Here is a 14,735-nt window from a genome sequence, read left to right on the forward strand (position 1 = left end):
TATATATATATGCGTGGTACTCTTTTCATCTTACAAGATTTTGTCCCACTAGGTTTTCCTTGCAAGATTTTTAACGAGGCAACTAAAAGGCGTAGTATTAGATATGTGTACTCTTTTTCCTTCATTAGAATTTTTTCCACTGGATTTTATTTTAGTTAAGGCACATTATCTGTTGAATAGAAATTCAAGGGGGAGTGTTATAAATAGTATTTTATTTATAGTGGATGCCTATGTTTTAGAGAGATTTTAGAGTTTGTTACTTTGTGGTTAAGTCACTTTTTCCCTATATATAGATAGGTTCTATCCTATTGTAATTCATCCCAAATCAATAAGAACTCTCTCTCTACTTTTCTGTGCCATACTCTTCTTTTATTGTTTTATAACATCATAATTATTTCTTTCGTCTTCTTTTTGTAATGACATTTGTATATTCACCATTCTCGTGTGATATGTAATCTTTGTATGATTACACATTTACACTTATGTTAAGATTTGCCATACTCCCTCTGTCTCATATTATGTGTCTCTTTTACACGCACCTTAAACAATATTAGTTAGGAAAGGAATTGGACTATTCTACCCTTATCGATGTCTTAAAATATAATCTATCTTCATTGAATATTTATTCTATTTATATGTTATCTCCATCTTCAAGAACAATTATTACAAGGGAAAAAATAATTAATTTTGTATTGAACTTCTAAAATGATAAATAATTTGAGAAAACTATTTTTAGTAACCACGGCGGTCAATATGAAACAGAGTGAGTACTATTTACAAGGAAATGCAAATCGATTTCAATTTCTTAATCAAATTATTTAGATAATATTTGTAATCCAATATAAAATGCTAAAACAACAAATTTAAATAGTTCTATTGTCATCATAATTGTTAACGGATTCAGTACTGTTGGGTCAAGATACATATTTATCATGTCAATGCCAACATTTTAAATATTTATCGTTACGTAAGACATTACTTCAACAAGACAATAATAACTTTGATCTTTATCGGTACTTCTAATAGAATAGAATTTACATTTCAAATATAACAGAAAAAAAAAAAAACAGAAACAAAAAATGAAAATCAAAATGGAAAATTTGATAATTTGGTGTATATATTTAGTAAAAATTGACATAATAGATTTACTTTCATTTTAAGTGAAAACGAAAATTAAACCCAAATTAAACGTGAACGCCCCTGTAGCTGGTAGATTGTAAACTGATATTCCATCATTTCTTATTCTCCGGCCAATTATCCCAATACTAAATTTTAATATTCATAAAATCCGGTAATTGCCTCCGCCACAGCCAACGGCATGTGCGGCCGCGATCCCATTTAAAGCAATCAAGATCGTAGCCGACACGTTCGTCGTTTAACCTTTTCACGACTATTTAGAACTCCCCTCACCGTAAATAGCCGCTCGTCAATTTTTCTATACTGAAAACCAAATTGTTAGATCAATGGCAACCAATGCTAATTCAAGTCCTAATAATACCGCTACTCACAATGCCATTGTCAAACCTGTGCTGTTACCGGAGATTGGACCCGATGGCATTGCCAGAGAATCACCTGTCATTGCTTACACTGAAAGGGTATTTCTCTGGTTTTACTTGTGCAAAATATGTTCTTAATTTCCGGAATTTTACTCTATGCATTGTTTGATTCTCGTGTTGGTGGTTACAGATAATTGAAGAAGAACAGCTTCAATTGAGAAAGTAAGTTGACTTGTCACTTTTTTCTAATATTTTTGGATCTTATCAAACTTTCAACTCTCCGTTATTTGCTTCTGTCCCAGTTATTTGCGTCAAATTTACTTAAGTATCTGCCTCTAGGTCTATATCTTTGGATACTAGTCAATCAAACAATATACTACTTAATCTCAAATTGATCGGAGTCTGATGATAGTAGTTCTGGTCTATTCATTAGATACTGGTAAATAAAGCATTTTAGCAGAAAATGGTCAGTGAAGCTAAAATGAAGATCACAGTTCAAATGCCAGTGAAGACCAAAATGTTAGATGATTTCTTCCCATCTGTCTCAGCTTTGGTGGGCAGAAAATACCTTTATGTGATGTAATTGCCGAGGATGTGCATAAGTTGGTCTGCCATTATTTAAAAAAGAAAAAGAAAAGAAAAGCTAGTCAATCAATCAATCTAATACCCTTGAACTAGTAGGGATTCATGATATGATTTCTTTGTATACTCTGCTCTTTTTGGACTTATTTCATTCTAATACTGGATCTTCGGATATTAGTACAATGTAAAAAGTTTATTAAGAATGGATGGTTAATGAAGAAAACTATGCTCTCACTTTGGAGGAGTACACTGTAAGAGATTGTGCAGGGAACATAAAACTTGAATTTGATGAAAGGAGTATGGGTAAGTAAACTGGGAGAAAATAGAGAGTGAATTGGCCTGACACCATGTTATCCAAAATTCAAATTGGGACAAAATAAGGTGATTTAGCTTACAAGGATATAGTAATGAATTCTGATGACCAGCATACTTCACAGAGCTCGATTGGGCAATTTTATACACAGTTAGGGAAAAGAGTCTTGGGACAAATTCACAAATAAAACGTCTTTGTGTAGTTTCAAATAGTGAATATGGTGGTTGTTATTTTGACAGAAACTATTTAAACAAATCACTATATTGAGGTTTATCTGCGAAAAAAATAACATGATATGCAGACCAATTATCAAGGAAAAAGTAGACTTTTTCTTTCAGAAAGCTTTAATTTTGGAATATCTAAAAGTTGATTTACCAAATATATAAATTAGAGATCTTTCAAACAAATTGAAGTTCGGAAAAAAGTTTAGTCATTCATTTCTCTATATGAAAACATTATATTGGAGCTATGTTGCGTGGAGTGGACTCTCCAAAATGCTGCCGCACCCGTGTCGGATCCTCCAAAAATACACTACTTTTGGAGGATCCGACACGCACCCGGCGAAATTTTCGGATAGTTCGAGCAACATAGTATTGGAGAGATTTCGTCAAGGGAAATTTATTCCATGCATAGGGTACTCTTTTTCATCTTGTAGATCTTTGTTTCGTAAATTTTTGGATGTATTACCAATGTCGAGTTCATGTCCTAGTTCCTTTTTTTGATAACGGCGATATTTGGGCTAGCCTGCCCGCACCTTGCCTACATGTTCTTAGATTCTTTTATCTGGTGAACACATTGTCAGAGGTGATTGATTTGGAGTTGGATGTTTTAGTGGAGGCCTAGTTCTACAGAAGAAATGGAGGTGTAATATTGACTTGTATTTATGCTGACTCCTGCATCAGACTGCTTTCCACATCAGATGGTCTTTCCGAGTTTTACATGCATAATAATTTCTGGTATTCTGCTATATCTTTCCAGATATATTGATGAAAATTATTCCAAGATCCGTGATGTTGAAAGGGAACTCATGAACCTGAATATGGAGATGAAGCTTACTGCTGGGCCAAAAAAAGCAGGTTTGTGACTTATAATGCTACATCTTTGAGCACCATTACCTTTCGATACATTGTTGATTTAAGTGCTTCCTGTGCACCTTCAGCACTTGAACTCATGAGAAAGAAAATAGAAACATCAACAGAGAGAATCCGTGTTGCTAAGCTGAGGGAAGAGCAAGCACGAAAGGTTTGTCTAACCTCCCTCTCTGTGTTTTTGTCTTAACAGATAGAACAGACTCCAATTCTGACTTTTCTACCATTAAGAGAAGTTAAGCATCTCATTGTCGCAGCACTTGTCTTGCAGTAACATTCCTTTTCGTTTTTCCATATATCTCTTCCTTGGATGTGTGATATCCGTATGTGCCACTAAGAAATTGTTAAAAGATACTGGTACTTCATGGATCTTGCTTTAGATAGATGAGCTTATTTGGTTTAGAAGATTTACACTATTGGAATGTTCACAATGTCTGGTTGAAAAGACAGAGAAGAAAGAAGGGAGGATGTCATCCACCCTATAAAAAGAAAAAGAAAAAGAAAAGGGCAATACAAGAGTGTTACATTTTTTATTTTGACACAAAGGAAAAAAATAGTAAAAGTTGTGATTTTTTGTCTTTGACACCCCTCAATATTCATGAACTGTTAATTAAAAGTGCCTTCTGGATTAGGAAATCTTTGCGAAATCTGAGTTCTTTTTTTACCTTTTCCTGAAATGTCTGGGATGAAGCAAAAATGGTGCTTTGGCATGTCAATTTGTTTTAATTCCGAGAATCGAAGAGAATCGCAGATCAAATCAAAGGAAACCTAGACGAGAAAAGAGAAAGAGAGAGAGAGAGAGGAGAGAAAGTGAAAAGTTGTATTAAAAAGGTCTCAAACCTTCCATACAAACCTCAATAATGGTACTTATATTAACAATGAATAGACAATAACAATAACTGAAAAAAAAATACATCACCCTGATAAAAATAAAAAATTGGGCCAAGTCTGCTACATCCATAAGAAACTCAGGTCAGGCCTTCTTCATGTTGGGCATGGACACCAGCTCTAAGACCCCCTCCTTTAAGCTTGTGGCAGCATCCAACTTGCATAATAATCGGTGGTGAGGATTTGTGAACAAGTGATACTGAGATTACAATGTGGGGATTTTAGTGTGGGGATTAAATAATGACGAGATTATTTAGTGGATATACTCTTATTGGTAGATGTTTAAAAATGGGATATACATGTATAATACAAGATATGTGTTTGGTTTAAACTAGATAAACTTGGATAAACATTTATTTTCAACTTTAACCTTGGGTTTCTTAAAAGACTTTGAAGGAAAAGCTTTGGAGAAGAGCAAATGTGTCATTTTGTTGTTTATCTTGGGATAGTAATCCCGAGATTGATATACCACATAGAGTGTGATATAAAACTAATACCACAATTGTAGTATAAACATTCCTAGGATTGCTAATCCTGAAATTAAAAATCTCACCAAACATGGGATAAAATATTACCACATTTCATCCCTAGATTATAATTCCTTATCCTTGTAACCAAACAACCCCTTAGGGCTCGTTTGGTATGAGGATTAAGGGATAATTAATTCCGGGATTAAATTTGAGATGAGTTTATCCCACGTTTGGTTGGGATAAAATCGCGGTATAACTGATTTCGAGATTAGTTATCCCGGAATTGTAGTGTTATTTTTACCCCTATGGGAGGTTGAGATAACAATCTCGGGATAACTAATTCCGGGATAATTAATCCTAGGATAACTTGTTTCCCAACCAAACGACCCCTTAGTGATCACATCCGCTAGTTGAGGATCATAAGGAACAAAAGGTAGATATATGACCCAAGAATTGTGCATGTCCCCAACAAAGTGACAGTTACCGATATGTTTAATGTGCTCATGAAAACAGGGTTCCTGGGAATGTGCAAAGCAGCTTGACTATCACAAAATTTAGTAACAGACTTAGAAATAGGCAAGCCAAGATCACCCACAATTCTTCAACCAAGCAATTTTGGTAACCATACTCCTTAAGGCTCTATACTCGGTCTCAGCCCGGTGTTATTAAAAGCCATCGTTTCATTGCTGAAAGTGATGAAACGGTGCGAAGCAGAGGGTCATGGCTTAAATGATGTGCTTTAGAGAAGTGTAAACTTAAAACAACATGCTGTTAGTTCTTTAAAATCTCAACTTTGAGAAATTGGACTAATATCAGCATTATTGTATACTGGATGCTGAAATTAGCTTTTTAATTACAAATTGATAATTAGGGTGCTAAATTCATATATATATTTGCTATCTTTAGTATTCGGTAAATTGTACGTTTCACTTTGAAAAAGCATGCTATTCACTTCACGCTTTTCGCTTTAAGATGCGTGGATCTTGTCGCTCTTTTGCACGTATGCTGTTGATAGTGGATTGCTTCTTAGGTTTCAAGAAATAGGGGAAACATACACTGTAATGAAGTACCCGTAACAGACCTCTGGGAGATAGGGCATGCAGCCCGATTAGGATCAAAATATGCTTTTAAAGAAAAATTTGTAAAAACAACAGAATCCCTTGAGCTGGATCTTTCAAGAGATACCTCAGAATATGAGCCACCATAGATTGAAAAATGATTAAGGTGCTGGACTGAGAGAGATACCAGGTCTAGTTTGCTGTAGAAAATTCAGCCTCCTAACATGTATTCCGTACAAAGAAAGGTGAAGATGAGGCTCGCCTTCGTCAACTCACACTGTAATAGAAGAATCCAAAGAAGTCACAACATGGGCCACCCAAGAACAATGAAACTTATAAAGAAGATCCTGGCCATATTTGTCTTAATCCACAACATAGCTTTGAGGAAGTTTAGTTACTTCAAGACCAAGAAAGTGATGAAATATACACCTAGATCCTTGATCTTGAACTGTTCATCCAAGAAGGATTTAAATGTCAGCATTCCATTATCAATCAACAACCAGAAATATGTCAACAACATACACTGCTAATACCACATTAGAAGATTATGACACCTTGGTGAGCAATGAGAATCATTTCTGCTAGAAGAATAGCTCCTGGATAGGATAACTCCGAGAGTTTTGCAATTTAACCCATAGAGAGACCTTTTAAGTATACAAACCAATAGAGTGGCAGAAGGAGGAGAAACAGTGAGACCAGGGCAGATCTTCATATAAACCTTCTCATGAAGGTCTCCCCAAGGAAAACATATTAGCATCCAACTGATAGACATTCCAGCTTTTCTTAACAGCAAGAATGAGCAGGCACTAAATGGCTGTGATGACAACGGGGGAGAAAGTTTTAGTATCTGCTATACCTTTCTGCTGAGAATCACCTCTAATAACCAGTCTAGCCTTATATCACTCGGTGAAGCCATTAGATCTTTGTTTGATTTAGGTGACCACTTGCAAGGAATAGTTCTCTTGCCAGGCGGAAGAAGAACATGCCCCAGGTTTTGCATTCAAATCTTGGAATTCCTTTAGTATTGCTTCTTGCCAAGTAGGATAAGAAGCAGCTTTTTGGTAAAGCTTGGATCTTAGCAGAGAAAACCTTGCAGGTTTTAGCTTGTGGAGCAGGAGGAGTGATGGAAGAACACTCAATAGTCTTGGAGGTAGCTAGGGGGATTATAAGTCTTTGTGGATTTCCTAAGGAAAGGAGAAAAGTGAGGAGGATATGAAAGGAATGAAGGAGTAAATGAAGGAAAGGAATTAGAAAGCTGATGATCCACAAATTTTTAGGATGAGTAGGAAATGTAGAGGCAGGGAAGAGTAATGATAGGTAAAACACATGTTCATGGAATATGATATCTCTGGATTACATAATAGAGTGACTAGACAACCCTAGTGTTATCTCCATAATTCTTCTATCTTCAGACACCATCTGTCACCTTAAAACAAAAACTGTTTTCAGCACTTCCAATGACCACCTAACCTCTCCTGTTCCCGCAGTTCAAATCTTTTTGTGTCAGCTACTATTTCTCCAATATACTGGCTTAGCAAATCACGTTTTAGCTGGTTTAGGTCCATTGCTATTCAGTTCTTGTGCGCCGAAAGTCATTGTCTTGTGAAAAGGTTGGAGGCATCTCTATTTGATGGTGTAAAGAGAATCTTTTGTCTTCTCTTTGACTTTCATACTCCAATGTTTCATTCCTCCTTGAATTAGGAAGCATACTTCATTCTTAGCAGTGTGAACAAGAAGTTGATAGTAACTTTTAGAAGTATGTACTGAGTCATGCCCAAGTAAATCAGATTAAAACTAATGGATGAACTTTACAAGGATCATTCTGTCACTTTTTACGGGGATGCAGTGGCTTCCGGTCGCACCATGTCCTTATATTAGTTTTTATATCAGTCTAGTCTTGTAATGTGGTTTTGCTCCTACAATATGATTTCAACAATCAGAAGAAAAGATGGAAGAAATTAAAAAAAAAAGCACTCTAAAGCGAGACAGCGAACAATAAAATCACTTAGTTGTCCTTCTTAGAAAATTGTAATGGAGTGTCCATTGCTTATGTGGTTTACTTATAATAAATCTGATAATGACTTCTAGGCTTGGGAAGCAGCATCACAGGCTGTTAAAGACGAGGAGGCGATTAAACAAAAGCTTTGTGAGGATTTGAATAGCCTGGTACTTTTTCTTCTGTACTATTACCTTTGCATTGTTAGATTGTGTGACTATTTCTCAAATGAGATTCTCTTTATAGGTTCTGGAAAGTAGTAACAGTCAGCTTGCTAGATTGGAGGAATTGAAAAGACGGCTGGAAGCTATGAATCCAAGTAGAGCATCCACGGCCTCCGCCCCTGTAAGAATTCTTTCATATCTTTGTGTATTTTATGTGTATTTTGGAATTCTATTAGTTTCCAGTATGTTTGTGCATGATTTTTATCCATTTCTTTTTCTAGATGTGGACAACATTTGTTAGCAGTGTGATAACTCTTTTTTATGCTGCTAGAAATTCCTTATCTGTGCATGGAAGAGTGTGGTACACATATTGTTGTTAAGTTTCTGTCTTCAAAGTAATTTATGTCTTTGATCAATTCTAATATCTAGCATAACAAGTTGTGTTATGCAGTAACCAACTGGCTGATTCATTAGAAGACTCCTTATAGAATTATCGTGCAAAACCATAGTATGATGAGAAACGATTGGGACATGGAACACGTTATTTGGTTATCTCAGCTTTAACTTTTACAGTTACAGTAACTTTGGCAGATATGGATAGAATACGTGACATGATTCTGCTGGCAGCACAGAAATAACCCTGTTTCCTCTTAATTTGTGGAGTATTTTGGAATTGTAGTTAGTTCAACGTTTCTTTCCTTCTTTCTCCTCCTGTCCTTTGCTGTCACCTGTAATGAACCCAAATTGTATTGACCAGAAAATAGAGTTACAGATCTTAAACCAAACTCTCAAAGTAACGAACAACAACCAAATGAACAACTAAAAAGAAGAAAAAGGAAAAGAAGAATGGAGGGAGGTTCAAGATCATCCTCTAGAGAAACTAAGGAAATAAAGTAAACCAATTTCTTGCATAGCACTAAGGGGCCGTATGGTTACAAGATTAGGGGGTTATCCCAGTATAAAATTTGGGATTAAATTTGTCCAGTGTTTGGTTGTGGGTATTAGGTAAAACCAGGATGGAATTTATATCAAAATCATGGAATTATCTGTCCCATATAGAAAGCGAGATTATCTATCCTGGTTATAATTCCATGATTATAATCCTGAGATAACTTGGTTTTGAATAAAAATAGATTATTCTTCTTGTATATGTAGGCACATCTTTACATAGTGCACATGCTCCTTCTAGCCAGGTCCCAAATGTAATATGCCAATTTCCCATACATGTCCTCTCATAGGTAAGTTATGTTCACAACATCATCATTCACTTATTAATGTTGACCCTCAGCACTGCAATGCTGGCAGCCATGGAATTCTATCTTTTGGTTTCTAAGACTGCTATATTGCCTCAGCCCATTTTATCCTCGAAAGGACCATGTTTTCCCACCTTTTCAGCCACATATACCATTCATTTGCTTGTAGATTTGCTATCCCACTTGTAAGGCTGACATCAATTATTCTATTCTCTACTAGCATCAGTGTAAGATGGTTTTATTTTAGAACATCAGCAATGTTACTCTTGGTTTTAGTTTAGAGCCTGAACGATATTATTCTCTAACATTCTATGCCCTAACAGATGTGTAAGATTGCTGAGCACCTTGCCGAACTACTTGGGCTTAAAGAATGTCCCGGATTGCCCACTTTGGCCAATCCTCTTATCCATTTTTTTATAAGCGGATTCGCTTATCCATTTCTCAGAAATCACCTTTTTCCCCTTGCTTCTCTATGTTGGGTATTTTGGTCTCACATCTTGTGTTTGCAAAGATGAAGCAGCCTTGAACCATCTCTCTGGGTGAAAAGACAGCTATTTCCATATGAGTGAGCAAAATATATGCCAGACAGAATATTACAACATGTGCCAAAACTAGAAATTGAAAGGATTTTTCTTTGATTAAATTTTTTAGCTGTTACGTACCCTTACTTTATCCAAAAAAAGCTATCACAGATATGAATTGGAGAGTTTCTTGTATTTCTCTTTTTTCTACGTTTGGATCTTATTTGGAACGATATGGATAACATGGCACACTGCAGTTATATAATGCTTGTTTTTGTTTCGTAATTAAGATGACTTTCTACTAAAATGCCCGTGGCCTTTTCCCATATGTGGTCTCAGGATCAAAATCCTGTGGGACCTGTACAAAGCAGTATGACTCAAGATGTTTCCTCAGTTAAGGATACACAAGAACCGTCAAGCGGATCATCTGGAAATACATCGAAAGAAGGAAATGATAGAAGCAGTGGAGCAGAAAATGGACAAAACCAATTGCCTTCTCTTGGTGAAGCAAGAGGTAAGAAGAAAATCAACCTCCAAGGAAGAGGAAAGGGTATTGGCATAGTGCCTAAAGGTAGGGGTTCAACAGCACCTGGTTGGACTGGAGCTGGGTTTGATGTGGATGGTAGAAATTGATAGCAGGTTTTCTCAATGTTTAAGTTCATTGGAATAAGAGACTTGCTGATTTTTAATGAGGTAGATAGTCCACTCCAAGCTATTAAAATTCTTTACTCTCTTCTATTATTCCATGTATGTGAAATATCATTTGTGAAATTCAATGACTTGTGAATACATTGAAATATGTAGTTCCTGAATCTTTCTCGTGTAAATTGATTTTAGTTTTTGTCAACCTAGTTCAGCAGTGTACTTTATATGTCCTCCAAATTGATTCAAGAGAGAGAGAACCCAAGGAGTGTATGTTGTAATGATACGACTTGCTGCTGTTTTAAAGAGGTGGAGGGGAAGGAAGGAGGAATTTATTTCTGAAGAATTATGCACCTTGCGCTTGCTTTGGGATAATCTTGTTTGGTTAGTGTGAGAGAGATGCTGCCTTTTAGTTATAAGAGGTATCACTCACACTTAGGGTGATAATTGTCCTTTCACTTGGATTTGAAATGCGCTTAATTAACTGCTATAACGTCTAAGTCTAGTATTTGAAGTGCTTTAGAAGACCCAGAATTATATAATGTAGCCTGCAGTTATTTTAGGTACATTTATGACGCAGGATATCCTGTGAACGTAATGCAAGGCGAGTCAGAGATTTACATGTCGACATTACTAATTCTATTTTATACTCTCACAGAAAGAATACTTTTGTAGTCAAATATGTAAATTTCTCTGTTGTATGTAATATATAGGAGTTTGAATCCAATAGAGCATATATGCACGTATGAGATCTGCTAAAACATAGAGATATGGTGGTAAAATAGTTCTGTTGTAACTTGTAACACATGATTGTGTTTCTATTACAAAGCATCATCAATTAACCTCTTCCTTTTTATTTTCTTCCTATTCGTTTTAGTTTCTGGATTTATTTAACAGAGTTTTTACTTTAGATTAACTTTTACTCACATATTCAGCAAAAAGATTATGAGACATGCAAGTAATAGAACTGTGTAGGGGTTGAGACTCAAATACGAGTACTTGGTTATGTGTCTCCAAGAAATATTAATAAACATTTGTTGCTGTAGACGGTTTTCAAGATGAATAAGATAACCTTTTAGGCATTTCCATCGTTCATGATTACTATGTATTTATATAGTTTTATGTTGCTGGACATTTCCTCTACCTATATTTCAGACTAACGGCAGAGAAACTGCTTGTAGTGGTGCCAACGAAGGCTGTAGAGGTATCTTATCACCAGGAAAGACTGATAGATTTTTATTAGATGATAGTTAGATAGAGCCTTTAGATGTTCAGTAATGTTTATTAAAGCAATTCCTTTATGTAAGAGGAAAAAGAATATCTGGATGGATTATGGGCTTCTAAAGAATCACTAGACGAGCTTTTGCTCATAACAAAGGAAGTAGTTAGGACTTGTTTTGAGTTGATTTTGACGTGTATGTACTATGTAAGATTATTGTGGATTTCTCGTTTGAACAGATAATTGCGTCATTAGGCTCAATATTCTCGTTGGAGCAGATGATTGCATCGTTAGGCTCAATTACTCGTTAGTAGATACCCTCTCTTTTATGATTTTTCCTGCATCTGTCCTCTTTTTTTTTTTTTTTTTTTTTTTTTTTTTTTTTTTTTAATAAAATGTTTGCCCAGTAATCAAGTATATTCATTTCAATTGTGATTTGTGTTCATTATCGCCTGAGAGTCATTTATCTCGTCAGTTTGGTAGCTGTATATTTGAATTTCTAGTTCAATGTTTCTCAATCGAATATGCACATACTTTAAAAATGATTTTGTGGGAGAATCATTGTTTTCTCAGTCAGTAATCTTGTAACATTGGAAATTGTTGCGCACTCTTACGGAGTATAAAATTGCTGACAACGTGTAGCCTGATTTGGAAACTTATAACGCGAGTAAACTGATGACTCTTGTCTGATTATCTTAAATTATCCATTGCTACCTTTTGGAACCAAAGGAAATGCATTTCAGTTATGACTCTACTGCAATACATAATGATTACGTCTGAGGCAGCTTTGCAGTCTAACAATTTTTTGACTTCCAGTCGGATTTGACAATTAACATTGAAGTTAGGCATGAAGACTGAACAGTAACAAAATAATTGTAATTTGCCAGAGGTCTGCTGTTTCATGTCATTGACTGTACTTCTTGGAGAGTCTTGGTAGGGTCCATTTCATATCATTAGTTTACCTGTTTCAATTTTGATTTTGTTATATGAAGCTTTATGGAACCAGTGGAATTATTTTATGGTGAAGTTTTGAGCTGTTAGTATTAGTTTTAAGGCTTTAAGCTTCATAATATGATTACAGAATCTGAACAATTCGTCTTTAGATCTGGTTCTGAAAGCTTTTTTTCCCGCTAGATTAATGGCAAAATTATGGTCTTTTCATGCGGTTGTCAAGAATGTCTCATTCTCTGTGAATTGTTGGTGTAGTTCTAAAATTTTCTTTTGTTAACTATATATTTGCCCATAAGATATAGAGAATAAATGTATAGAAGACAAGAACAAATATTGGAGACGGTGGGAGTAAACAGATATGACTATTTATTTCAAAAGATAAGTGAGAGTTCTGAAATTGTAAAATATAGTTGGAGGGAGGAATTGAAATAGGGGCTAAATATGAGTGGCTCTGAGTTGCTGACAGATGAAAGGTGATGCTGTTAGGTGCTAACGTTTATCTATACTATATTAAAAGCACGAAGGCCCTTAGTGAAATGTTGATTGAACTTTTTACCCTTCGTTAAAGGACATCACAATAGACAAAATTGTCATTTACTATTTTTCTTCAAATTATTACTTAATTATTTTTATAATATTTTACCTAATAATTACACACACTTTTATTAAAAGAAAGTCCTTATTCCTTTTGATTTCTTTCCAAATATGGAGACTTGAAGAAGTCATTATATAAGCATATCTCCAAGTAAATTTGGAGAATTGAAAACCTATATATATGTAGCCGCATGTATAGTTCTCAGAAAACTTATGGTTGTCCAATTTGTTTTATAGTTTGTTTTGATTTGATTTAGGTTTAGCTTTTTATTTTTGCTTGATTCTTTGTATTATATTTTATTGAATTAATATCAATAATAATTTTGACTTTCAATTTAGAACTTCGCTGAAGTTCTTGTTTATGCTCTCCTTGATTTTATTGGCTTATGTTCTCCTTGATTTTATTGGCAATCTAAAATGTCAGCCGATCAGGTATGCCTTTATGTTCATTTAAAACGACATGTCGGTCGCCTCTTTTACCTTTGAAAAATAGAGTTTACTTAGGACAAAATTGTAATTAAATTATCTAATATTTAAGACTTTAAACTTAAAAAAATTTTGGTTATTAAATCTTCCTTATTTGAAATATATAAAAAATCCTTATATTTAGGACTTTAAAAATCAATGTTGGAATTCACTAAAAGATTTCACGTATACAAATCCTTGCCTGATTTAGATTGTGTAAAGTAATATAGGCTAACATGAAAGTTGAGTATTTTGCCTATAATATAGGCCTTTGAAAGTTTAAAAATTGTAGCTACATGAAATATATTTTTTCCTGGTAACACCATAATCTCACGTAAATAAGAACACTTTGTCCGTCTCTTATCATATGAAGGGTTTCGTTGATGACCTTTCTATACGAAACACTATGATAGTCTTTCTACGAGTAATTTCCTTCATAATATGAATTTTCTCCCAGAAATCAATTACATGTATCTTCTATATCTATATTTGAATATATTTATTTATTTATACTATATTAAAAGCACGAAGGCCCTTAGTGAAATATAGTTCGCCTTTTTTACCCTTTAAAAATAAAGTACACACTAGACAAAATAATCATTATTTAACTATTTTCCTAATATCTATGACTTTAAACTTACCTAAATTTCAATATTATCTTTTTCCTTATTTAAACTATATAATATACCATAAAAGACATGCCAGCATAATCAATGTAAGAAACTAGCGTGTACTAGAACTCCTTCAAGGTTTAGGAGTGTTGTCTTTGTTTTAGAACTATTGCCGCTTAATTCTTTAGAATTTTACTATTTTGGTAAAAAATAAAGAAAATTAAATTGAAAGAGAATAAATATAAAATGTTACTCTTTTAGTGTGAATATTTTAAAGGTTATTCACTATCCTCTTTACCACAAATAACTTAAAATAATGAAAGGGTACATGTGCATTAAAATTTACCAATAAATAATAGATTTAATTTTAAGTCCAAAATTATTGAAATTTCCTATACATCGTAAATCAAACCTATAAACCTAA

At 34.5% G+C, this 14,735-nt stretch overlaps 1 protein-coding gene across 1 annotated transcript; it reads left to right on the top strand.

The window, feature by feature from the left end:
• Positions 1 to 1,167: 1,167 nt before the first annotated feature.
• On the top strand, positions 1,168 to 10,928 carry LOC109206795. The gene is made up of 7 exons (XM_019369659.1): positions 1,168 to 1,595; positions 1,687 to 1,718; positions 3,370 to 3,467; positions 3,551 to 3,633; positions 7,984 to 8,061; positions 8,138 to 8,236; positions 10,169 to 10,928. Exons 1-7 carry the CDS (start codon positions 1,464 to 1,466, stop codon positions 10,460 to 10,462), a joined length of 816 nt encoding a protein of 271 aa, XP_019225204.1. The 5' UTR covers positions 1,168 to 1,463; the 3' UTR covers positions 10,463 to 10,928.
• Positions 10,929 to 14,735: the final 3,807 nt, after the last annotated feature.

This window comes from Nicotiana attenuata, unplaced genomic scaffold (assembly GCF_001879085.1).
Source record: "Nicotiana attenuata strain UT unplaced genomic scaffold, NIATTr2, whole genome shotgun sequence".
In the NCBI taxonomy this organism is placed as follows: domain Eukaryota; kingdom Viridiplantae; phylum Streptophyta; class Magnoliopsida; order Solanales; family Solanaceae; genus Nicotiana; species Nicotiana attenuata.